Source organism: Anas acuta, chromosome 14, assembly GCF_963932015.1.
Source record: "Anas acuta chromosome 14, bAnaAcu1.1, whole genome shotgun sequence".
Taxonomy (NCBI): Eukaryota; Metazoa; Chordata; class Aves; order Anseriformes; family Anatidae; genus Anas; species Anas acuta.
The window spans coordinates 18,771,217-18,798,989 of record NC_088992.1 but is presented as its reverse complement, the minus strand read 5'-3'; the positions used below and the strand labels follow the sequence as shown (position 1 = coordinate 18,798,989).

The following is a 27,773-nucleotide window of genomic DNA, read 5'->3' as shown; positions in this document are numbered from 1 at the left end:
AACAACCTTGAAGCAAACTAACATGAACTATATTGCAGATGCCAGGAAACAAAGTAAAAAGTCCATTGCAGATCTCTTTAAAATAACCTGTGGCTACTTAATGCTGATGGTAAGAACTGTCAGGACTTGGTAAACTAAGGGACTTTGATTAAAAAAAAATAATAATAAAAAAATGCTTTCCTAGTGCTTAGGGAAATCATTGCAGTGTTTAGCCTGTTATAAGTCAGGCATTCATCCAAAATGACTGCCACCTTGGAAGTTATTGCCAGCCTTAGCTATGGTTTGTAGGATTAAATCAAATCCTTCTCATGATGTTACAAAAACAAACAAATCATGTGTTCTGTGAGTATGTGTAGACTGTGCAATATTTGATTTAAAAACCTGGGTAAAGCTTGCAATAGATAGGTTAAGTGTGACATAGGATACTAACTCAAGTTATCTCTGGCAAAATATGTGGATTTTGCATCCCTTGGGGCAGCATCATAGGAAGGAGCAGAAACTGGATCGGTGATGGCAATAGGAGGGGAAGAGAGAAAGTAAGCAGTATTTGAGATCCAGTAGGTGCATATAATACGAGGATTTTTCTCCCCCCATGGATGCTGGCAGCGCCTTATAAGTAACAGATAGCGAGGAGCTGGCATTATCTTTGCTCCGAGCAGAGCTGAGGCAGCTGACCATGCCGCGCTCCCGGCACTTCGCAGCGCCTGCCACTTCAGCAGAAGGCTGGGAGCGATGAGAGGTGCCTAGAGCCCGAGTACCGGTGCCCGCAGGTGAGCAGCTGCGCGGCGCGCTCGCGGGGCGGCTGCACCCAACTTTCTCGTCGCTTCTCTGCACGAGTAGCGGCGCCCTCCCAGCGCTCCTACTTTGCTCCAGGAGGCCGGGAGGGTCCGGAGGGGGGGGGGGGTCCCAGCCCGGCCCTGTTCCTGCAAGCCCACGCGTGGCCCGGGCAGAAGCGAGAGCTGGGGGAGCTGTCCCGGCTGCAGCGCCCCGAGGGGCTGCGGGGGGCGTCCCCGGGGGACACCGGGGGTCGGGGGGGGAGGTCGGGACGGACACGCAGGGCACGGCTTTGGGGCCACTCCCCGTAAACGCGGCGCCCACCGGCAAAGGGCGTGGGACAGCGCCGGGGGGGGTGTGGGGGGAAGCAGGTCCCTATACCGGTTTCCTCGGGGTCTGGCCCCAAACGCAGGTTACCTATGGTTAATTAGGATTGCAAAGCATCCCTGGCCCCATCTGGCTACATGCATAGGCTACCGGCCCGGCTCGGTAGGTATATGCGGTCTATAGGCGCACACGCGTAGTGCTGCATCTTCTACGTTTCCAGCTAGCCTTCATTCATCTTTGTGCCGCGATTCAATGCTTGATCAAAGGTTGAATGCTAACGCGAGCCGCTTGTATTTTTGTAATGCACGGCCCTTAAAATAGAGTGTTTTGTAAACTGTAGGTGTCAAAAGGTTCCCAGTCCAGTCGTGTGTCCCCCCCCCCCCCGCCCCCCGCGCAGCCGTGCGGCTACCCTCCCCAATAACAATAATGCTGCAGATTGGAGAAGGATTTGAGGCTGCAGCCAGAGAGAAAGGGATTAGGGCGAGAGCACTGAAAGTTAAATTGTGCTGCATATAAAAAATGGGCGGATTGGTCTCTAGATGAGAGTTTGGTACCACCTTCCTTTCTAAAATAAAATCTCTCTGGCATGAAGTCACAGCCTATTTCACATCCGGTTTACCCTGGGACGTATTACTACTGTCTTGCTAAAGAGAAAGCTTTTGTTGTAGAGAGCGGCGGCCGGAATACCGGCAAGGGAGATTTGGCTGCTAAAAGCCCGGAGGAGCGGAGCAGCGGCGACGCCGGCAATGGCCGAGGCGGAGTGAACGGCGGGGCCGGAGCCGCGCGGCCGAGGCGGAGTGAGCGGCGGGGCCGGAGCCGCGCAGCCTCCGCGGGCGGGCGGGGACCCCCGGCACAGCCGGGCAGCAGACCCGCGGGGCTCCTGGCAAGGGCAGCTGCACTCGAGCGCACCCCCGAGCGCGCCCGGCTGCTGCTGCTGCGGGCTCCGCGGCCAGGCGCGGCTCCTCCGCCCGCTCTCCGCAGGTACAGGCGGCCGCTGGCGTTTGCTTTATTGCCTCTCTTTCCCCCCCCCCCCCCCCCCTTCCTCCCTCCCTCCGGCTGGAAAAGCCGCAGCGATCGATGGGTGGTTAAATTTATTTGGGGTTCTTTACCTTTGAGCGTGGACGGATTTGCGCCGCTCCCCTTGGAAAAGGTTTATGGGGTTGGGGGCTTTTTTTTTTTGCCCTTTTTTTTTTTTTTCCTCCTCTCTCTCTCTTGAGGGAGGCGGTGGGAGGGGTGGCTTGCTCAGGGTGAGGGGGAAATACAAAGTTGAAATGCCGGGAAGAAAACAAGCCACGATTTGCACCTCAGAACTGTGCAAATCTCTCACTGGGGGTCACAATGCATCAAAATGCCTATTTTTTTTTTTTTTTTCTTTCTTTCTTTTTTTTTTTTCCTTTCATTTTCTTTTTCATTTTTCCTTTTTTCTTTTTTTTTCTTTTCTCCCTTCCAGTGAGCGCTGCTGGAATTCTCCCAGACGCGTGGCTTTCTCCCATTTTCAAGGGGAAAACCAGCGCTGGTTGCACAGGCGGTGCGGGCTGGGGGAGGCCAGGGGCAGGGGCTGCTGCTGTCTGACACTCCGTGCAAGTCTTTAACGTTTGTTTTCTTCCAGCTGCAAGAAACTTTTCCTTGTCCTGGGTTTTCAGTGCCTTTATGGGTTCATTGAAGCAGGGGCTGGTGTTGGGGGGCTTGGAGGGGAGCGCATGCGGAGCTCAACAGATCAAGATAGTTCAAAATAATTCACTTTCCATTCCTTATCCCAAGAAGGCTTTTGCAAAGGCAGAAGTTGGCAGGACTCGGAGAAAGCAAATTTTGAAGCCACAGATGTTGCCTCTCTGTAAGGGGCTGATCGCAGCACAAGTTCGGATGCAGTCTCATCCCTGAAAATCATTATTCCTGCCTTCATGCCACATTCAGCTCCTTCCCACCCAGTTAGGTTAGCTTATCCCCACTCGATGCTTATCTGATGATCATTTGTCTTTAAACGTATTAATTATATCTCACTGCTTACAGGCAGCTTTGTAATGATATTTTATTGATTTAAATTGTCTCTGAGAGCGTGCAGTGAATTGGGGTAGCTTTATTTAAAAATACAAAACATTTCCATGTAAGTGCTTCATATTCTCAGGCACTTGGAAAACTCCACTATTGTGAGGAAATTACAGGCTTCAGATTTTGTTTATTTAATGTAATGAATGTTAAAAATCGACTGGATTCCTGCACACAGTATAGATATATAAAGAGATATATAAAGAGACCTGCAGCATCTCCTGGGGAATCAGTTGAATCTGGAACACCAAACCTACAAATACCAGCTAACTTTGTATTTTATGATTTGTTGGAAAGCAAAAGAAACGTTCTGGGTTTTATTACTTCCTACTCAAAGGTAAGCTGAGAGTAACTCACTCTGGGGAGAGGACAGGAAATGTTTGGAGAGGAGGAAAAGGCTGCTAATGCAAAAGCACTTCCTTGCAGCCATCAGAGGCTGGTAGAGACTTAGGAGATGGTGTGTAAGCACATGGTTTCTTTATGAACTGAGTCCTTTAGCCTGACAAAAATGTTAGTGTGCATACCTAGCAGTAGATTACAGTCAGAATCTGGTGTTTGTAACTCCTTCTCTGACACAAATATTTTAGGGAAGGGGGAGTGGTAGAAAGAAAGTCGCTTCTATCACACCAAAGTGAAGCGGGGGCTGAGATGGAAGCACCGCTCTCCTCAGTCACACAGCCACATGCTGATACCTTCCAAGAGCTGTGGAAGGACTCAGGCTGCTTCAAATCAAACAAGAAACAATTAACACTTGTTCTCTGGAAACATTAGGGAGCTGCCTTGTCGCTTTTGCAATACAGGAAGAAACTGAGTAAGAACTCTCACAGACTTTGGGGACAGCAGCTTTAATTCGTAATTGTTTTTGTTTAAGTTCAAGAATAATGCTGACAAGAATGCCTCCTTACCACAAAATAAATCCCACCCAAGGCTTCCATGTCCAAAAGCAGAAGGTAAACAAAACAGCCATGGCCATTCTCCTTTATACTGAATGACATGAAATAGAATATTGTGAGGTCATTGTCTGACATCAAATTATTCTGTAAAAGTTGCGTAAACTGGATGTTCTTTTTCCACAGTACCTGTTTTAATGCAGGAGTCATTGATGATTATTTTTCTTGCAGTTTCAGAGTCCGCCATGAAGAGAATCCTGGTGCTTTGTGACTGCCTCTGGGCCTGGAGCCTCCTCCTAAATGCACTGACTGAAAGAAGGTGAGGAGATACTTTTTAACGCACCTACATATTTTAGGAACCTTGCATTTAGTATAGAAGCATAAAGCAAATATTTCAAGGGCTGTACTACTACTCAGTGTATTGGGGAAAGTTAATCCCTGTTCAAATCCCAGCTAAATCTAAGAGAAGATTGAAAGAAAACTGCAATTTGTTTGCATAACATCTTTATTTTTTTTTTCTTTTTTTTTTTTTCAATATTGTGAATGAAAAAAAACAAAAGCTATCTGAAACAAATTAAACTACCTTTAAAACACCTAGGCAATTCTTTATGCTCTTACAGAATGACTGCTCAGAAGTAAAAGTTTCTTTAGAAGAAAAAAATGTAATGTAGCTGTTTAATTTTTAAAATAAATAAATAATAATAATAAAAAAGTGCTACTTATTAACTTTATTATCCCTACAAGCAAGGAAAAACTTTTATTTTTTGGTTGGGTCAGGACTGTGACCTGACTTAGTACCTGTTCTTGCAAAGCCAAAGCAGACCTTCCTGGGGAAGGGGACTGTTTGAATAAGAAAACATTTGCAAGCTCAAACACCCAAACAGTTGATGCATTTGAAAGACAATGCTGTAATGAATCTGTATGAAATATATGTTGAAGACACAATCTAAAAGTGACTATCATTTGTAATTGTATGACAGCTTACCTAACAACTAATAGATTAAATAAAGACTACAAAGCAGTTTGGAGTATACTTGAAGTACTCTATTCAATTCAGAATTCAGTAAAGGGATTCGAGAAGACTCACAAATATATTTGTGGATTTTAAAAATATTAAAGTCCCACCAATAATAATACATAATGACCAAAAAGTATTAGCAGTTTTGTATTGTCAGTAGTGATACCTAAAGGATGTATTTGGTCTTGATGTCCATAGTGTCTTCTTATGCACTAGTGGCTCTAGATAAACTTATCTTCCGGCTACCCTGAAGTATTTAAATATAAAGGTGTGGGCAAAGGGGCGAAGGTTCATCAGCACAAGTGTTTTCTCTTGGGGAGAGGAAAAAAAAAAAAGAATAAAAGCAGGTGATGAATGCAACAATTGTCATCTGGAATAAAGATAATATTTATAAGAAATACATTTATCCTGGTAATATATTAAGAAAGGTGAGATTTGAAGTATTCACGAAGTATTTCATTTGGCTTACCTAGAGAATACTGTGAAACTGTGTTTAGCTGTATCTGTACCTATGTATGTGTAGGCATATATGTATTTATTTGTAATGTATGCAAGTCTATTCTTAACGTGAGAATTTAAATGCATTTGACTAGTATTTAAAAATTATATGGTGTGTCACTATTATAATGACCTGTAGGTGGAGTTAGTGCACAGTGTTTTATTATACTGTGGTTTAATATGAACACAATCATATACAGTCACATTTTCCTCAAGATGTACATAATTTACATTAAATTTATCTGTTTTAAAGTCATTTTGTCATAGTAACTTTGCTTGCCTTTTCTTCTGGATCACTGTTAATTCTTTAAGAAAAAAATCATCAAATTAGATAAAGTGTCTGTGATGCAGAACAGTCTTTCCATATCATTCATTCTTTTCATGAAAAATAAATTTAAAAAAAAAACAAAACAACAACAAAACACAAAACAAGCACACACAAAAAAAAAAACAAAATGGCATTAGGAATATTTTAACATGACTATTATGACTGAAAAATTACAATCTCTGTGGAATTACGGTATACTTTATAGGTATACAAACGTTCAGATTCTTCCTGTTGTGACCATATGTCAGTTAAAAGCAGACCTAATGGTGCTTTTTGCCTCTGAAAAAATGGTGAAAGGAACAGGTAAGGGTACTGACAAATGTGTCAGCCAGAATGGAAGCAGTGTATTGTATTGCATCCTTTCACGTTGCACTGCCACTAAACCATCTTTCTGATGCCACTCCTGCAAATATACACATTTATTTACCCCTAGAATTTCTGAAGTGTTATTATATCCTTTTTCCACCTTTATCCTGATGACCTTCTGCTATCCTTGAGATATGTATGTACAGCAGCTTGTTTACTGGTGGTGAGTGGTAATATAGAATTTAATCCTGTGAAAAGTCCTCTGTTGCAATTCTACATAAGATGTATGAGAAAAGATCCTTTGAAAGATACTGCTCAATGGAGACAGCAGGAGAACTTGTTATTTGGTAACATATAGGAAAATTTAAAAAATAACATCTGTGACTTAAAATGGAACTATGGGTATAAAAAATAAGTATAGACCAACCTAATTTTTATCAAGTGAAATTATATGATATATGGCTAGAAGGAATTCATAGTATTTTTATTTTTTTAAACTGTTAGAGATTTTGTCTTCTTCGTTAGGAACAGTGATGTGTATGCATTAAAATACCCTGAAAATTGTTCTCAACAGTCACATACTCTGTCAGTTTTAAAATTTGTCCAAATCTGTAGCATTATTTATTGAAATCTGAACTCCAAAATAGCTTGGAGGCATTTCCAGAATATCTATATTCACAGTATCAGTGTACCTTTCCTCCTTCTTTCTGGATTTGATACAAGTGAGATGATTTGATACACACAAGATACACAAGGATACCTGACTGATGTGGTTTACATAAAATAATGTTGCAGATATTTTAACAGAAACATATTATTTTGAATATCAGTAATATCCTTTGCAAGGTGGTCTTCACTGGTGAGAGCAGGAGTGACTGGCAGAGCACTAAGACCCATGTAGCACCAGAGCTGTATGGATAACAGGCTGCCTAAAGAATCACTTGTGTGGCTAGAACTGATCCTAACAGAAGCTTTTGGTATTGAAATGTTGATCCAGTTCAGCAGCAAGTGTGAGAAAGTGCTGTTTTGGAAGGCAGCACTTTGTATTTCAGTTGTGATGACTACATGTGTTGATAATGGAAGTCTTGCCAGCATTGAATGAAAAAAGAGTACTGGGTTTGGCTTTAAGAAAACTGTAAGCAATGATTAAGGGAATTATCCATGAAAGGGTGTTTGGTGAAGGTTTCAGATTTACAAAAAAAGTTTGATTCTTATGCCATTTGCAGCAGACAGAAACCAGCAAGCCCAAGGACTTCATTCTGATTTCTACTGATGGAAGTAAGATTTTGGTAGTAGATTTCAAAGAGCTTAATTCTATCCTCATTCAATGAAAATTTCAGGACCTTTATCTGAGTTAGAGATGTACATTAGGGATCTGTAAGTGAAGCTTTATAGACATGACAAATTTCCATATCAACAAATGATTCCATTACACATTTGTAAGGAAAAGTTGGAGACATTCTTCTGAATGAAATCACTAGAGAAAAATGGGAAATAAGGCAAAATTATATATTGTTCTATGAAAGTATACACTCAAATGATTTACTTGTAAGTGTATCTTTGTGGGGTTTTATTTTTGTTTTAGCATTTATTTTCAGTACTTAAATATCGGTGTTCTAAATTACTGTATCTTTCTTATGCAAACCCTTTATGACTTTTGCTGTAAATGAGCCTTTTACTGAACGTGTTGGAATATTAAAAACATTAATTAATAATGAAATAAACATTAAGCAATTTAAGTTATATTTGCTCACCGTTTATGGAAAGGTACTAGTTTTGTAAGATTTTACTAAAAATATACAATTAAAAAGAAAATGTTAAAGTGAAAAGACCCTATAAATCTCTATATTGTAGTTTTATGGAGGAGATTTTGTGACCATAAGTCAGTAGTAGTAAGATTAAACACATTTTGGAATTATTGTTTTATAAGTTTATTGGTTGATTACTGTTTTTCAATTTTAACTGTTATGTATTTCAGCTATGGGCAAACCTCATCACAAGATGAACTTAAAGACAACACCACAGTGTTTACCAGAATATTGGATCGTCTGCTGGATGGTTATGATAACCGCCTGAGACCAGGACTGGGAGGTGTGTTTTTCAAATTTTCAAGGTTACATGCTTAAGAAAAATCAGTTAAAATAATGTTATTTTTCTAAGATATACTTACTTTCATTCAACTTATATATACATAAAATAATGCTGATATTTAAATCCATTTTTTTCACAAGTGCCATTCTGTCTTCTACATACTGCTTTCACCCATTTATGCACTCAAAAAGAAGAAAATGGTTCACAATTCAAGAAGACCTCTGAATACTTACTAAACTTTTAAATGTACGAAGAATAAAAGATGTGATCTGACAAATGAGAAAAGTTTATGAATTTGGCCAAAACAGCACCTCTAAATACACAAAAATCCTACCGACTGTTTTCATAAGAGGATTTGGTTTTCAAAGAGAAAACATCAATCAACCTTAGTCACATAAATGTCTCAGAGAAGTTTGTAAGTTTTTGGGGGGTATGTCAGAATTTGTTTCTTTAACATTTTGTCTTCACAGGTTGGTAAAATGTCTTTCTTCTGCTCTTGGAGCTGAATCCATAAAAAGGTATAAAACCACATAGCAATTACATCTCTATAAAAATGTTGTTACAAAGTCTACTCTTTATCAGCATCTCTACATTCCAATTGACTCTGATATGTTCTTCAGTGATATCAGTCCAAAACGGGGTCTTAAAAAGACGTTATTCATAAAGTTGGATGTTCTAATTGTTTGTTATTTTAAAAATCTGTTCTTTCCAGTGCATGGAAAGGACAGCTTTATTTCTTTTTTTTCACACATCACTTTTTTTTTTTCTTTTGGATTGTCCAAGTAAAACAAAACAAAGCAACCCACCCAATCCACAAAGTATAGTTCAACTGATTTCATATACTAGTTTTCAGGAGAACTGCATTATAAGAATAACAGGTCATTGCATTAAGAATTTTGATATCATCTCCTGCAGATGAAAAGAAAGATAATTACAAGTAAGCTTATTCTGTGACTCATGACTACCATCATGCAATATTTCTTGAATTGTGAGACAACTTCTTCTATAGTTTGATTTCATTGACTTCAATGAATGGCTAGAGATAAAAATCTGTTTATAAAGTGTCCAGTAGGAAACACACTTAAAAATGGGTTGGTCTGTATTCTTTTTGTGTGCAATTTCAGATAATACATAAAATACGTATAACTTTTTATCTACCAGTACTTTTGCCTGTTTGCTTGAAATCCTTCAGATTAGTGTAAAAATCAATGCTCCTTAATCTTTGATTAATGCAACAGTAGAATTCAGTAAGCTACTATATCACAGTAAATAAGCATAGCACAGAAGGCAATAAATAAATAAAACTCTGTAAACTGTTTAAAGTCTGGTACATGTCTACAAGAAAAATCTGAGAACACAATGATTGCTTCTATGAGGTTTGTAGCTGTTATGATGATTTGTGTTATAGCTACTAGAAAAGCAAACAAAAGGAGATGCAGGGAAAGGAATTTCTCTCATTCTTCTCTCGTTCTCTGGATTGCAATTTACAGAATTCAGCACTTCAGTGTAGACACTTAGGTATGGGTGTTTACAAATATGTTTTATGAAGTCAAACTTCAAGGGTGTATTAGAAGAAAAGGTCTGAATACCTCATGAAAGGATCACTCAGTCCAGTTAAAATTCACTCCTTACTTAGAGACTATATTATGTAATTGCTTCTATAGGAGGAAATGAATTTCTTCACAAACTTTAATAGCCTTTTGCATCATTAGAAGTTAAAAGAAAAACGAGCAGAGCACAGGGGATAGAGTGGAGGAAAGGCATAATTGGAATGGTTTCTATGAGCTAAGAACCTCAAGATTATGCAATTTTGATATATTTGATTTAGAGACTTTATGTGATGGGGGAATATATGCTGAAATGTTCCATACATAGAAATATCCAACAAGAAGTCTAAATTAATGTATCCATTTGGCAGGTTTTTTAGAGGTAGAAGTTCAACAACCTTCTGTTATAGCTTGCTGCAAGTTTTAAATATATGTGAATTATATATATGTGAATATATAATAGTGCTTTCCTTTTTGCTCTCAGCAGTGTCACCGATGGCTTCTTATTAAATATTTAATCCAGACCAGGATTTTTATTATTTACTAATACAAGAACATTTTTAGATTTACAGAATTAGGCCTAAGACTCATTCATTCCATATCAGCTATTATGCAGCTCTGAGAGAAATTAAGAAGCCAGAGACCCTCATATATACATATTATGTTAATGAGTTTTACAGTTAGGCACAGTGTAAATCTTTTTACTCTTGATTACACTATAGCAGTCTTCTAATTATCCAAAATTATCTATTCTCTATTCCCTGTGCATTCGGAGAATCAGTAGATGAAGCAAAACAATGCAAGGTATAGCTACTTTCTCCTACAGAAAGGGCCAGATTGCAATAAGCTTTGTGCTTATCCCTGTAAGACCTCTCCTTACGTACTATAATACTGCAAATATATACACCCGTAGAAAATCAAATTATGTGCTTGAACAGAAGCAGAAAAGAGAACCAGTTTCTCTTTTTTTCATCTACAGAGGAAAAGGTATATGATAGAGTTTCTTCAGTCTGTTTGTTTCCCTTTTCTTATTTGTATACATGAAGAATTCAGTGACAAAAAAAGGTTTGTTTACCAAAAAAATTCGTAATGAATTGTGAAAGGGCTTTGATATTGATTTTGCTCTACTTGCTTGCAAGAGTAATTTCCTCCTTTTTGAAATAAAACCCAATAATTTGAATTATTTCAAATATTATTTGAAATAATATTTCTCTATCCCAAGTTCACAAACCTCCTGTTACTGAGTGGGGTGAATAGTTTCATTGTTACGTGGAAATACCGTGGTGGAGTAGATCGTAGTGGCAGCATGAAATCTGTAACAAGCTCCTGGTGAGATCTCATTATAAAGATACATTATCAGAGCTATACTGGATATTCATTGGAAAGACAGGTTAAAAGGTGAGGTGTTACGATAATGAAAAATCTAGAAGAGTTGAATTTTGAACCACTCTTTCACCAAGTGTAGAGTCAGTGCTGTATTATTTTTAAATCATCCTTTTTCTTTTTTAACATCTTTTGAGGTATCACTTCAAAAAGGAAAATGAAAAAACACCTATGCTCCATAAAGAGTAAGGTAATCAATGTTAGTATTTGCCAGATTATCTAGTAAGTCAATACTTGAAATAAAGTGAACAGGTCTGAGCATTTTGCCATTAAACAAAGAAAGAGTTACTTCTCATTATAAAGAATAGTTAAAAAAATGAAGTACGTAACCCATGGGGAAAAATTATTGAATATAATTGAATATGCTAATTTGAAAAAATGACATTGTGGCTAAATTTAATCTGATTTTACTTTAAAGGAAACACACACAGTACTTTGTTATGCATTGACACATTTACAGCTGTTATCAATAATTATTGATATAAATTATGTTATTTAGATGCTAACCACCTCCATACGTGGGCACAGTCACTTAGTCAGGCATCGCTAGGAAATAGCATCTGTTGCATCCATCCATAAACATGGACAAATAACTACATTTACAGTTATTTGTGCTTGGAAAACAGAACTTTTAAAATTAATCTAAAAACATTCTGAATCACACTAGAGGACACCTATTTACTCTACGAGAGGATAATCATTTACAAAAAGCAAGGAGGATGAATTTTATAGAGTAACATTGAAAATGAAAAAGAGGAAATCATGTTAGACATTAAAGTATAAATAAACTGTGAGGTCACTTTGGTAATATAATTTTCAGTGAACTATTTAGGTCGTAGAACTAGGAGTGAAAAGATGCTGTCCTCTTTTCAAACACACAGTCCTGAAGAAAATAAAGGATCAGATAGTAGTGGAAAGGAGTCAAATAAAGAGGAAAAGTGAAGTTGATGTTTGGTGACCTCTCTTGGTAAACCACTATATCTACAGTGGGAGTTTAAAAGAAATAGAAAGCAACAAGAAATGCTGGAAAAAAAGTAAGTTTTGTGGATAAATGAATATTCCATTGACTTTTGTTCTGGATTGTCTTCATGTGGGGAATACATACGAGCTCTGGGATGCCAGTGAGTCAGGTTTGGAATGCCACAAGGCAGAGAGGGCTTGCACAAAGGAGATTCTTTGCACACAGTGCTTGAGATTCAGTAACATGAAATCAAGTTTAGCTACAGATTTATATTTTTTTTTATGCTATCCCACTTGTAGTGTACACATCCCATCTATAAAATTAATGGATATGTGTGACATCTTAGAATAACTATATATGCAGTTTATGCCTATGAGAACAATTTTGCAGTGGAAAAAACTGTTTAATACAGAACTAAGAAGAACTAGAGTGGGTTTGATTAGGCAGATCAGAGTAAATCTTTCTAACTGAAATTTGCTTTTATAGTTTGGTTGAATTGCCATTAGGTCACACCAAATAGATTATAAATATTACTTTAGTATTGAATGGAATTATATTTTTTTTGTGTTATCAGTAAGAGCAATTTGTTGATCTCTCCACTGTGATGTATATCAAAACTGGGTGTGACTGTCCCTAGGTGGAAAGTTGGTCTATCTTAGGCAATTAATTACTTCCATAGAGTGCTCATATTTAAAATGATGGGGAATAAACCTGACACTATTATGTCAATTAGGTTTTAAAATTCAGTTTTATCAGAACATTATATATTAATGTATAATAAACTTACCTTTTGATGATTGCGATCTAAACAGAAATTGTTGAATTTGAACTCACATCTGAACTAACTTAGAGTTTAGTGAAAATATGGTTTTGGTTTGCATGTGCAATAAAAATTTAGTTATACCCAAACATTTCTACTCTAAATAAAAAGAGACTTTTACTGGGCCCTTACTCATAATCTGGTGAAGAAGCACTAGATATTACACGTAATTCTGTAAAAGTTTAAGGGGCTTATTTTGGTCTTTTTTCCACACCATAGGCACCGCACTGATGTAAAGAGAACAGTAAAAATCCATAAGAAGACCCAAGGAAAATTACTTTGATACAACAGTAAGGAGGTGGGGAAGATAGGAGCAGCTTTGAGCTGTTAATTGCTGTGGGGATAACTAGCATGACACTGCACAGTTCTCAGTCATCACTTCATAGTGGCATGGACTATGGCAGCTCACTCTTCTCCCTTTTTGGTCTCTGCTTCTGCAAAAGCAGGATCATAAAATTCTTCTTAGTGTTTTTGCTGTGGTTCAACCAAAACAGCAGCACAACTAGTGTGTTTTTTTCTTAATAGGAATGGCATCTGCTAAACAGGCATCTAAACCCCTTTCATTCAAAACCACAGGAAGACTCTTCACCATTTTAACAATTACAACACATGCTTAAACAAGATGTGCAAAGGGAGCAGGTGCATTAATAGAAAAAATGGAATTAATTTAAACTATCAAAGTGAGTAATTTTAATAAATGTTGTGCTCAAATTCCAGCAGGTGAGAAAGGGAAATAGTTAATGTATAGTTTCCTATGATTAATGGGCTTATTTCATGCTGTTAAAATAAATCTTCTCATTTTGTTCTCAATTTGTAATCCAATCACAATTCTAGAAATAATAAGCTCCCTGGGAGTTTAAATCAAAACACTTATTGTTTTTACTTAATAGTTTTGAGAGTTTACATTAGTCTAGCATCCTTAGAAAAACACAGTACTTGCAAACAGTGACACTTCAACAGTTCACACTGACTGATGCTTTCATAGCCATATGTGGATCAAAATCATTTTCCACTGGTATAAACTAGTTTATTGCCTGAGGTTGTGTTCCAGTGTCTAGGTCTTGAACTCAATTGTTATTGTACTGATTAGTAACCACTTGGACCCTATGGTTGCCTTATAGTGTACATCATAAAACATACTGTAAAGCTAGTAAGTTATTAATTTACTTTTTTTTTTTTTTTTAACTGTAATCCTTACACTTTCTATCCCTATATTCTATTTCTCGTTCATGAGATAGACGGTACAGTCAAGAGACATGCTTAATGTGTCTTCACAACCGATGGATTTATCCTCAGCAGTAAGATCTGCTCCTGGCCTAAGCTTGTTTTGTTCAATGGCTTAGAATTTTCCCCAGTTCTCGGGGACATTGTGATGGTATTGAATATAGCTCAGGATTTGAAGGGCCTGAAAAAAATCTCAATGCATTCTGAGCATTTGAAGCAGAGTTTCAACTTTGCCATGGTAATCAAGCTGCAAACTGAACATGGTTAACCTTGATTCTAAATATATCCCAACTGTATGACTAAACGTATGTTCTGTGCAAGAGTGACTCAACTTTTGTAGCTTTTAACAAAGCACAGTTGAATCATCTAATTAGTAAAACAGTAAACACAAATTTTGAAACTTCTACATATGTTTGGAAGGGCTAATCCTTTTCTGTGTGCTTGCTCATACACATTTTTTCACAGCTTTTGAAAATGAGGTACATACCAAAGAAAAAGTAAATTATCTAGTCATCTTCTCAGTGGTTTTATTTGGACTTGAGGATGGACTATTAGATGGTCTGCAAAAATCTAACTGATACGAAAATAACAGTCTATTGTGATTTCAGAGTCTACATTTTCTATTGTCATTTTTTATGACTTATATGTCAATTATCTTCAATGCTATATAGAACTGAAAGGCACCACTAATTTTTCAATTTCCTCAGACATTTTCCATCTTACTGTGGAATTCTACAGTTTCCATTTTTTTTTCCTTAATGAATAATTAACATTTCCTTAACAAATGATTTCCTTAAGCTTTAACCTCTATACTATGACCATATGTCTCTTAAAACTAAGATTCAGGATACCACTACATGATTCACTGCTGATTCAGTGTATTCTGTGTTTGTGTGAGGTAAATAAGGTAGTTGCATTACATTAAGTAGAGGCTCACCATTTTGCTTGAGCTGTGACTTGGTTGTACCATTGGTTGTACCATTGGTACAACCATGTACAATGGTTGTACCATTAAGAATGAATGCAATGGGACTGAAGATCTTTCATGATCTGTTATATCCTAACAACACAGGAGTGCCTCAGTGGAAAGGAGATAGAGAGACTGGAAGTTGGAATGAAAGATCTTTTAAAGAGTCATTTGAGTTTCATTTTTCAATATCCAGAAGTCTAATAGATTTCATGATAATATTAGTTTCTCAGACTTAAGAGGTGATAGAATACCTGGAACTTAAAAAATCTATTCAGCAGTGTCTTACTGGACATCATGAAATCTCCATCTTCCTTTTCTGCTAGCTAGCTGTTTCATACAAGATCACAGTCTTCAACTCTTGAACTTTGTAAAAGTGATGGCCTGAAGGAAAGAACACTCTTCCAAGCCAAGTAGCTTCTGGATAACCACATGCTTCTTCCTGTAATAGAAGATTAAATTCTCATGGTGAACTTCCTTAATTCCAGAGGCAGCTGTCAGGAAAATATTTAAACTTCTCTTAGTCAGTTGAAAAGGTTGTTAGCAATGATAGGGTCGCGGCTTCATTTCACTGGACAGCAGAGCAGGAAATTTCACCTATGAGACATTTTTGTCAATATTCACTGTAATTTTAACACTTAGTCATGGATTCAAAGAACCAAAAGAATACAATTAGTCAACTCAACCACACTGTAGTATCTTACTTTCTATGGTTACAGAATACAGTAATAATTTCATCCTTCAGTTTTCCTAATGAGTGCTACAGATTTCTTTTGCTACTATCTATTTTTTGAACCAACTTGCTAAAACAAAACAAGTGTCATTCAGTTTATTACAAGAATGAAGGTAGAATCAGAACTAATTTTACATCTGGATTACTGCTATAAAGGACATATTTTATTGTACACATATTAATAATTCATATAAACCTGATTAAACAGAAGTTGCAGACTTTTTTAAATGTAATTGAAAAACCTATGTGCATTGTAGAGTACTGATTCTCATTAGAACTTTTGGGTCATATAGAAAAATGTATATTGTCACTAGCTTCCTAAACATGACTCTTTATTTCACTTCTCTTGTGTCAGAACTCTATTAATTTTCTTTACTGACTGATGCAAAAAAAAAAAAATCAGAAGACCAAATTATTTTCAAATCAGAGGGTTGTATTAATTTTTTTTAAATTTAGTTTACAATATTTAAATAATATTATATAGATGTTATAGCCACATGTTTCTTACTCTTATGAGTGTTTTTGCCTGCTGCATGACTTGTTTTCCGTACATGTCCTTTTCTGTTAACATCTTTTCTTTAATATTACTTTTATTATCACACATTTCTCAAATTATTTATTTTTATTTGAAAGTTATTTGAGAACTGCGTAACTCTTTCCACATCTGATATTTCTACCAAAAACAAAACAATAACAACAATAAACACACTGGCTTGTATGGTACTACAGTAAATATTCAGACTTATATCACTGAAATTTCTGAGAGCTGGTGGGGTTAGCTCCACTCAACACTGTTTGCATTTATTCCTCCAGGTGCTGTTACTCCCTGTGCCACCTTGGGTAAATATTTTCTGATGTGTGGCCAATACATTCAAAATGCCAATACATTCAAAAGTGACTGGCAGTCTGTGTGTAGAGGAAGGAAGGTGTCTCATGTTCAACATTTGTGGCACCTGTAATTGTTAGGTTCTTCTGAAGTGGCTGAGGTCATTGTGCCACTAAGCAAATTTGCATCCTACAAATCACAGAGAAGCCTAGCTTGGTGAAATAGCATATACAAATGATCTATGTTATGTACACAGTATAGATTACTGAATTATTATTCATGCTAATCTGTCACTGAGGCCTATAAAATAAATTTGGTAGTTTAAGGGAAATCTAACATTAGTTCCAATGTAATTTAAAACACCTAAACTTACACCGAAAAGAACTCACCTAAGACTTACAAAATAGAATGTTTATACAAATGTCAAAGAGATGTAGAGAGGTTTAAATTATATTTACCTGGTAAATTTTTAACTTGTTTTTTCTTTATTTTAGTTAAGAATAATGGAGCTTTTCATGGCAATAAAATATTTTTCATGTTTGTATACTTCATGATGTATTACCTCTCTCTTTCCTCTATGTTCCCATGTCTCAATATTAAATACATAATTCATAAGCCTAGGGTTAATTACTAGAGATCTGCAATCAAGTTGCCCAGAAACACTGAGTACCCAATGAGACTTTTTGAGTACTGTGTAAAATATTCAGCACTGTTTATAATGTCAGACAAGAAGCTTTATTAGTCAGAGTGACAGGATTTATACAACAGCAGAACTATGGCTGCTGTACTTCAGCATCATAAGTCATGTCTCAAAAAGTTCTGTGGAAACAATGTAATAAAGAAGTGTTGCTGACAATATTGACTGTGAAATTACATCTCAAAGCAATAAATTATCAGGGCTATATTGTAGACCAATTTTAGAATGGCTAATCAAGGCAAATAATTTTTCTATTTATTGTGAGAATTTGTAGTGGTTAGACCTAATGAAGATGGTTGATAGACACTCACTGTCCTAATTTCCTGCTTCATCAGAGCGTGTAACTGAAGTGAAGACTGACATCTTCGTCACCAGTTTTGGGCCTGTTTCAGACCATGATATGGTAAGTGATGGCCTATTTCTATGGCATTTATTTTCTCTTGTCTTTTCAATTTGAAGGATGGAAGATATATGCAATAATTTATTTACTCCTTTTAAAGCTGTTAAAGCTTTTTTGTTGTTGTTGTTTTTTAAAACTCTTGATTCCAAAATGTCGTCAACTTTTATGTGCAATGATTCCTGTTAACTGTGACCGTGTTTAAGTGCCCTGAAATTACCATCTTCAGTGACTTTAATGATGTGTTTTAATAGACCTTATATTTACTATGTAACATATTATGAAATGCATTATGGTTTGGATCAGTACTCTTCTGAGAATGATTGTTCAGGTCCTTGCTGGCACCTCACTGATCCAATTTGCTGAGAAAGATCATCATCTTAAAATGCAATTAACACTTACAGTGTGACATCCATACAGTCCAACCTGCATTTTTATATTAAAAGCTACTGATCAGTGGGAAGTGAGTTTCCTAGAACTTGGCTGCTGAATGAGAGGAGAAGATTAATGAGCGAATTAGTGTCACTTATTTATGGCATGAATTTGAAAATCAAATTGCTACATAACTGCAGGGGATTCAGAGGTTCAGAAGACTGAATGAAGATGTTGTGATCTCTGGTCTTAAGAGATAATAAAAAATGTGTAAAAATATGGATAAAGTACTTTAAATTTTGCATATAAATGACGCCATTACAAGTGGGTTGCTACTGACAGGGAAAGCCTGGTTTGATTACTAATATCTACTGGATACTGTGTTAGGATGAATGCTGAAAACATCCTCATTAACTTAAAACAAAAAAGAAAACACTTCAGTATTTTAACTGACCACGTTAAACTAAAGACATTCACAAAAGAAAGAAAGAAAAATAAGTGGAAAAATTATCACAAGAAAGAAAGCAAGTTCCATTTACCACTACAAAATAATCAGTTGTTTAGTTGAAACTAGAAATGTAGACAGGTCTTAAACACTTTTAGTAAAGTAACTTTTACAAGATAGTTTATTTTCCTGAATGAACTTTACACAAAGCCACCATTTTCCTGACTGCATGGATAACAACAGTTATAAAACTGCAGTCAGATTTATATTTCCAACCAATGGCATCATATTTAGTTGAGAGAGAATAGCTTGGCCAGCACAGACTTTTTGACTAGTATTCTGCTGAGAAGTCTTACAATTGAAAAGCAACCCAGAGAAAGAGCCACACCAAAGACATCTCAGCTCATACACAGAATGCTATGCCTAGATACTATACCACTATACTTTTAAGAAGAGAAATTCCAAAAAAACAATCATTCAATAACTTCTGCTTTTTTCTTTTTATTTTTTATTATTGGATAATCCTCTGAAATTAAAATGCCTATTTATTACTCTAAATTAGACATTGAAAGATGGGAAATTTCTTGGATAAAGATTGCCACTGACATCCCTCATTTGTGTTCTGGTGATTAGCTGAGCAAAATATTTCATCTTGCTTTCCCAGTTCTGTCTAGAAATAGGTAACTGACCACCATCAGACTGGATGAAAACTTCAAACACAGTCTTGCAACTAGTATATATATATATATTTAGTTAATAAGCATTAAATTAAAACGGTAGCAGCTGCAGTTTGTGAGTGATCTGAGGTTTCTCTGTTTTCTTAGAGATCTGTCTTTTGGGAAAGTAGACACTGAAAGGTTCCTGAAAATTAAACGAATTTAAAGTATAGGGCAGCACACAGATGTTTGTGAGAATTGGGAAAAAAAAAAAAAGTAATAGATATATGCTGGTGAAAATACAAAGTAATACTTGTTAGTGTTGTTTTCTGTTAGCTTATGGATATGGTTTAGTGGGGACTGTTAGCGTTAGGTCAGAGGTTGGACTTGATGATCTTGAGGTCTCTTCCAACCTAGAAATTCTGTGATTCTGTGAGTTGCCTGGCTAAACTGTTGCTTGATTGGTTGAGTCAGATTTACTAGGAAACTCCAGTACAGAACAGCAGGCTAAATAAACAGGCATGTATGTTTTCCTACATAAAGATGTAAACTGAGAGCATCCAATAGGCGTGCTGAATTACTTGGTATTATCTCACATATAGGCTTCAATGTGTACTTATCCCTGACAGTTTCAGATGATTTAATTCTTAAGTAGAAGGTAAACCTAATTTGATGTTCCTGGGAAAAACTGATATGTGTATAGGATTTGGTTTTTAGGGATAAAATATTGAGGCTCAAAATCAACTACTTTCAAAATTAGTAATAGGTATATTTGAAAAAAAAAAAAAAAAAGACCTCAGTTTAGCTGCATTAATACAGCATAAATATTAATAACCCATGAAAAAAGGCTCTCAAAAATACTTAAAAACACATAACACAATGGCTCCCAATTTTCATTTAGTTAATATAGGAGAAAGAATTTATCTACATCTTAATAAAGTGTGACCAAAAAACACATAGGCAGGTGTTCATACATTTTGAAAAGTAAGAGATTACAGAAAAGTATTTCGTGTAAAACTCCTACTCACCTCCCAGAAAAAGTAATGTGTGTACAGCCTACTCACACTAACTCTTCTGCTTAAGGAAATGTGTGAAATACAAGGAAAACAGAGAGAGAAAGATCAAATGAAGTCCTTATCAGAATAGAAATTTAGATTATTATCTGTGTACAAACAGATGTTAGTGCAAAATCTTCCACACATACTACAGTTTGGTTGTAGATACTCAGAATCACGGAATCATTTAGGTTGGAAGAGATCTCCAAGATCATCTAGTCCAACCTCTGACCTAACACTAACAAGTCCTCCATTAAACCATATCACTAAATCTAAACGTCTTTTAAAGACCTCCAATGATGGTGACTCAAACACTTCACTGGGCAGCTGATTCCAATGCCTAACAACCCTTTCAGTAAAGAAGACTTGTTCTCCAGACCCCTCATCAGCTTTGTTGCCCTTCCCTGGACTCGCTCGAGCACCTCCATGTCCTTCTTGTAGCAAGGGGCCCAAAACACAGTACTCGAGGTGCAGCCTCAACAGAGTACAGGGGGACAATCACTTCCCTAGACCTGCTGGCCACACTGCAAGCCAGGATACTGTTGGCTTTCTTGGTCACCTGAGCACACTGCTGGCTCATATTCAGCCGACTATCAACCAATACTCCCAGGTTCTTCTCTGCCAGGCAGCTTTCTAACCACTCATCTCTGAGCCTGTAGCTCTGCCTGGGCTTGTTGCCCCCAGGTGCAGAATCCATTTGAGGGCTACCCCAAATTTGCTCCAGCAAGCAGACTGACAATTGATGTTGCTGGGATTATGGGATACAGTCACAGGGAAGCCTCACTAGCAGCTGTATTGGCACACCAGGGAAGGATGTGCTGCTGTCTGGGACCAGGACTGATGGATAGGAGCTGGGAATGAGCTATTCCAGCTGACGCCATATGTTATGAAACTACAGCCACAGTGAGACACCAGCATACCTAGACCATCTGTTTGCAAGAATCCAATGAGGCAGTTATATAGATAGTAGGTTGATATATCAGGCAGTACATGGTGTTCCTACCCACTCTCAAGACACTCTTTTAAGAACAGTACAGACATAACCTGCTATTCTATAAAGAGAATGCCTTGGCTCTGTCTTAAACCTGGGAATCAAGTTAAACAGGAGAAAAGCATTTTTTAAAATAAAAACATATAATTTTGGAAGAACTTTGCAAGTTTTCAGGTATGATCTCTCAGATGGTGGATTGAACTAATGATCAGATAACTGTCTATTCTCACGTCACTATCGTTTTGTGAAAATTTTGATATATATTATCTGAAATAAGAACCATATAAAAAACACACACTTTTTTTTTCATAAGGACGAAATGATGTTTTTCTAGTAAGTTTTCATTCACTGTTTCTCTACTGTAAGCTCTTCAGGAAAGAATTTCTGTCTTCGTACCTTCCTGTACAGCACCTAATAGAATACAGACCATGGTGTTTTCTACCCTGTATATGAACAGTCTCTGGGCAGAGAGAACAGATGAGTGAATTAGAGAATATATAAAATACTAAATTATTTCCTGCCTGGATCTCACATGTAAGACAAAATGTTGTAAATATTCAATGCTATACAATTTATTGCAAATAGCAATCTTCTTTCTTTAATTGCACACTAAGAGATGAAGAATCTCCTCTGTGGAGAATTTATTCTGAATTCTATCTCTCTGATCTGCTTGCACATAGACCAGTGCTATAGTACATGGTTTGTTCTGCATGGCACTCTCCTGTAGAAGAAAGCTCTAATCTGAGTAAAAGATCATCCATGTGTCAGGATTCATTCGAGAGAAATTACTGTACATGTTAAAATGGGTAGTGAAAGCTAAGGAGGTGAGAAAGCTCAGCCAAAAATGATGCAGTCTGTGTGCACTATGACCTATCAGCTAATTTTTAATTGAGTTTTGTCTTCTGCTGTCATATTCCTTACCAAATGTCTCAGACTCTTTGATCTTTTCCAGCCTAAAAAATTTGTGTTCATGTAAAGGGAAGAACCAAACTCCCTTCTTTCAACCTGTATCACTTTCCACTCACCTCCTACTTTGCAATTGCTAGAAATAAAAAGGGAATGCACACTGAAGTGATACCACCTTCTGGGCTTGTCTTTTACCTTTCTCACGTGTGTATGAAGAAATCTCTGGAGCTAGTAAAACACTGAGAAAATACAATATTTTAACGCCTCTTCCTCTGAACAAATACCAATTCCAGAAGCACACTAAGCATGTGATTAAGAAAGTGGAAACACTATTATGTTTGCAATTAAATATGCATCAATATGATGCACGGGTCTCAGATATAAAGAAAAAAAACAAAAACAACAACAAAAAACAAACATGACAGCGAAGACCATTCCACAGAACTACTATTGTCCACAATAAATTTATTTAGTCACTTCATGCCTTGAAAACCAAAAAGCCACTGCTAGACTCAGTATTGTTGCTTGCTGATAGTTGCACAATTAATAAGCAGCTCACACTTGCTTATGTCATACAGAGTGTTACAATTTGTTAAAACAAAATTCATGAGTCTGAAGGAGTCTGCTATGGATGGATTTTTAAATGTTCATTCCAGAATGTTTCTCTTTACTAGCATATTCCTTGGGGAAGCTCTTTTACTTGTAGCAGTGTGTGCCAGAGCCATTTTCCTTCAGGATTTGCCATCAGACATTGGCACAGGATCTCAGCAAAGGTTCAGCTTCTCAGCCAAATGATTATATTTCAGAGTAATTTTGAACAGTGTTTGGATAGCTGCTTTTGATATTTATCACAAAAATCTTGACCATGAGTGATAGCATAATCTCATACAGCACTTCCATGTTAGAATGGAATTTTTCTCTAAGTAAATATTAAATTATCCATAAGAGTTTTCCACATTTTTACCACATCAGAGTGGGAAAGTACTCTGTGTTTTATCTATAATACACCAACATATGTTTCTTAACTTCACTGTCTCCCGCTTAACTTCTATTGCTTTGTAAAAAATAATTCTTTCATTTCATAGCAAGTTTTTTGTTTTATTCTCCCTATATACACTGACTCAGCCAGTGCATCTCCTCCCCATTGCCTCAGTCCTTGCATAACCGAACTATTACTGTTGGTCCAAAGCAATCCTCAGCTTGCGCTCTCTTGAGTCCAGTGATATGGACCAATGAGCCATTTCACGTCTTTTAAATAAGACCACGTAATTCTAGTAGTGTGAACTTTTCACAGGTTGACTACCTCTTTATGCTAATGAGACACCTAAAACAAAAGGCTCTAGTAAGATCCTGTCTCACCAGGCTTATTTTATTCTAAGATACATATTCTTTGCAGGCTATGCAAAATGGCTGAATATCCACAGCTTCAAGTCACAGTTTGATGGAAGGTGAAAGGAAAGGGAGAAAGGGGCAAAATATGTTGCTTCCATTATATTATACCTTAAATTCTTGTTTAACTTTTGATAGGCTATTTTTCCCAACATTTGTTCTATTGAACACAGCAATGTTGTTGTAACTGTTAAAGAACCAGCTACAGATACATTGTAAGTAATATAAAGAACGAACGTTCTGGTAATTACTAATTTCATTAATTGTCTTGATTTTAGGGAACAGTAAGAATATAATTTTCAAATTCCTGTATTTCCACATATGACAATATTACCTTTTTTTTTTTTTTTTTTTGAATTGGTGTAGGAATACACTATAGATGTATTTTTCCGCCAAAGCTGGAAAGATGAAAGATTAAAATTCAAAGGACCTATGACTGTTCTCCGGTTAAACAATTTAATGGCCAGCAAAATTTGGACACCTGATACCTTTTTCCACAATGGAAAGAAGTCAGTGGCTCATAACATGACAATGCCAAATAAATTACTACGAATTACAGAGGATGGGACATTGCTGTATACAATGAGGTGAGCCCTAAAATATTATATCCTTCATTTAGTTTGACAATATAACTTTGTAAAGCAAGATATTTTCCAAACAGGAAACGGGTTCCTCTTTCAGCGTAATTCGATTCCTGCTTAGTAATTATTTTCACAATAGGTCATAGAATGATGGATAAGTAGACATTTGCAGTGTTCATTTTTTTCCTCTTGCTGTGCCACCTTTACATGCCCTGGATGCATCTCAATACTTAATTTTAAAAAGGTACCTAGAGTATTAGGAATCCATCAGTTTGCAAAGAACCTTAATTTGGAGCTGCTTTCAAGTATTCCATCAACAAAACAGAATTACAGAAAGGTTTGGGTTGAAAGAGACCTTAAGGACCATCCTGTTCCAATGTCCCTGACATGGTTAGGCACACCTCCCACAAGGTGAGGCTGCCCAAAGCCCCATCCAGCCCGGCTTTGACCATTTCCAGTAGAAATAGAATAGAGACTGAAAGTTGAACATAATTTGGCCTCTAGATCATATATAAGGGTCTCTAATCTTTGCTTCCTATAGAAAGCAGATTCTAAGAAATAGCAGATGACCAGAGAATTCATTGCACAATCTCATTTCTTGTGCTAGTTGGTAATACAGAACATGAGAATCTAAAAATGGACATTTCTTATTCCATTTGTAGCAACAATACACTATGTGTTTAAAATGTTAGGGGTATGAAAGATTCCCATACTGGCGTCATTCTTTCTGGAAATGGGGTACTCTCCATGACAATAACAAATTGAACTAACCAGTTGTCAGCAATAGGGTAAATATATCCTTTGAAAATAATGATGGTACACAGTGGTGGAAACATTCTGGATTAAAAAGACCTTGAATTAAACAATGAAAAAAATGGTATATTGTAGCTCTCTACAGAGCTACATGTTCGTGAATCTTTTGACTCAAAGTCAAGATGGATAGTTTAGTATTTAGGTGAATATTGAACTTTCATTTTACAATTCTAAAAATTCTTTTAAAAGCAATACAAGTATTTTGAGAAAACAACATTTCCAGGATTTTTGGAAGTTTGTTAAGTGTGTTCAATGTATCTGAAACATCATTCAAGGCTCCCTAGGATACAGTAGAATATGGTTGGCTTGTGCTTAGACAAGTCCGGGTCTACCTAAATTCTTGGGCTGCTAGGGATTTAATCCACAAGAACACTACAACGGCAGCACGTGGTTCATGTCTCCATTTTTGACCATAACCATTTCTATTTCTTCATCTTTGCAAGTGCCTTAATGAAGTCTTCTGCCTGATAGTCAATGCTACTGTCCATTCCTTGCTGATGTTTGATATGCAATTGTTTCAGCAAATGTTTCTAGTTTACTTAACCTCTCATATTAAGCAACATGCTTGCATCCAAGCCAATAGCATCATAATGACTTCAGCAAATGTTCAAACAACCAGAATGGGCCAGCTAAGTGACAGCAGCAGGGAAATGATTTTAGTTTCTAAGAGAACTTAATCCTCACACCAAGGTACAAGTCTGAGTGTGTTTCTGCTGTATAGTAAGCCAAGGTAGGGGGCAGACTCAGTCCCACTCCTGTGTTTACACACGTAGCCTGTCAGCCTGTCAGCACCCCTAGAGGGGGCCTGTTCTAGCTGTTTATTAATTACATAAAAATAGTATAATGTCTGCTATGTGTCTTTACAGAAGTCTATTTGCTATTTCTATGTAACTAGAATAAATCTGTGTTTTTGCTCACATTATAGATTGACTGTGAGAGCAGAGTGTCCAATGCATTTAGAAGACTTTCCTATGGATGTACATGCTTGCCCTTTGAAATTTGGAAGCTGTAAGTTTATTTTTAAATTGAGGTTTCTCCATTTTAAGGCCACTTTAAAAAAGTATTTTGCAACTGGGCAAACTTCAAGGTTTTAATTGTGTATTATTCTGTCTTAAATATGTGTCTTAAAGATCCTCCAGTGTCATACCTGGACATTCACAAAGAGAAAAATGTTAACACTCAACTTCTAGAAAAATAGCTTCGAAAACATTAATCTTACAGTTGTTTTATTTTTTTTTAAGTCCCTAAATCAATTTTAGAGAGAAGTAATATGGACTGTGGATAACTCAATTGGTTTAGGTAAAAATAGTTTTGCTACCATAGTCTTACTATGTTTAGAACAAAATTTTGTCTTAGACTGCAATACCATTCATATTTCAATCATGTGACACATCTGGAAGCGGAAAATGTAGGACTCTCTTAGGAGGTTTGTGACACTTGCAACATTTTTAACCTTAAATTAGGGAACACACTGACCAAATATAATGTAATTGAAATCAGAGTAATAACTGACACCACTTAAAATAAATCGAGAATTTCTCCCCCAAATTTTGATTTGAATTGTAGCCAACCTGTAACTGATACTTTCAAATTTAAACATTATTTCCATAAATAAAAATATAATCCCTGCTACAACTCTTTAAGATTAAATAAATAAATTGAAGAGTTGTTTTACTCTGGTTGATTCAACACAAACATAGAAGAAAAAATATGTGGAAAATGTAATAGTGTACAAATTGTTTCCTCAGTGGCTATTTTTTCTTGTAGAAATGGATCATTTCACTGATAACAGGTACTTAGTGGCTTGATACATTTTAGAAGTCAACAGACAGAAAACACAATTCATTCTTCCAGTGGTACCAGACAGGGTGATAACTTACTTTGGGCTGAATAGCTCTATGGTTACAATGAGAAAGGACTGACCTTTTGTCTTTAAAGACCTGCTAGCCTCCTAGATAAGATATACAGAACAAAAAGCTCATACAAAGTTGGAGTATAACTGACAGGAATAGTTTACTATTTGAATGTTAAGTTTTCTTACAGCACTTCCAATAAATCTTTCCAAATCTCCTGTGAAACAGATGAGGGGAAAATGTTAATTAGTATAGGGCAGTGGGTCCTGGACCAATAACAGCAGATCTGTGCATCTGGAATCACCCAGGATCCCAGTTACATCAGAAGTGGTCACAGAGATGAATTTCTCTTGAAATGCACATTAGGGAGTTTATGCTGACTGCATGTTGGATCTGGAAGATAGGAAGATGGGTACTTGTGCATAAAACCTGCTAACATAAAGTTAAACCATCAAGAGGTTTTGTATAAAGGTGAACTAGCAGACTGAATTTTACACTTCTATCTAAATTTATTCTGTATTTTTTACTGTTATATACATTTATTTTCTTAAAAAACAAACAAACAAACAAAACCAACAAAAAAAACCCACAGAGTTATTTCTAAATGAAATATCATTTTCTACACCAGACTCAGAGGTGAATATTAACATTCTAATTTCAGAATGCAGGTATGGGCCATTATATTTTACAGGCTATTTAGAGTATTTTTGTGTTTTGAACACAAATGGCCTTCAAGACAGCTGTTCTTAGCAGCAGCTAACAAAACAAGTAAGTCCAAATGCTGGGAAGGGCCATGAGACAAGATCAAGGTCTTTTCAGGGAACCTTTGCTTTCTGCTACTAATTTAAAAGGAGTTTCTAATCTAGGGGAGTGCCTTCC

General features: G+C 36.6%; 1 protein-coding gene across 4 annotated transcripts in view; it reads left to right on the top strand.

Annotated features, from left to right (window-relative positions):
* The first annotated feature begins 584 nt into the window (after positions 1–584).
* Positions 585–27,773, top strand: part of GABRA1 (gamma-aminobutyric acid type A receptor subunit alpha1) — a 43,030-nt gene continuing 15,841 nt past the window's right edge. The window contains exons 1-7 of one of the 4 annotated variants that reach the window (XM_068697738.1): positions 1,671–1,856; positions 1,894–2,082; positions 4,269–4,356; positions 8,166–8,278; positions 17,772–17,839; positions 24,014–24,234; positions 25,967–26,049. In XM_068697738.1, the coding sequence (XP_068553839.1) occupies positions 1,688–1,856; positions 1,894–2,082; positions 4,269–4,356; positions 8,166–8,278; positions 17,772–17,839; positions 24,014–24,234; positions 25,967–26,049 (931 nt within the window). In that variant the 5' untranslated portion in view covers positions 1,671–1,687. Of the gene's footprint in view, positions 771–1,670; positions 1,857–1,893; positions 2,083–2,193; positions 2,252–3,845; positions 4,098–4,268; positions 4,357–8,165; positions 8,279–17,771; positions 17,840–24,013; positions 24,235–25,966; positions 26,050–27,773 lie in introns of those variants that run through there. The other 3 variants (XM_068697739.1, XM_068697741.1, XM_068697740.1) reach the window with 3 other exon arrangements.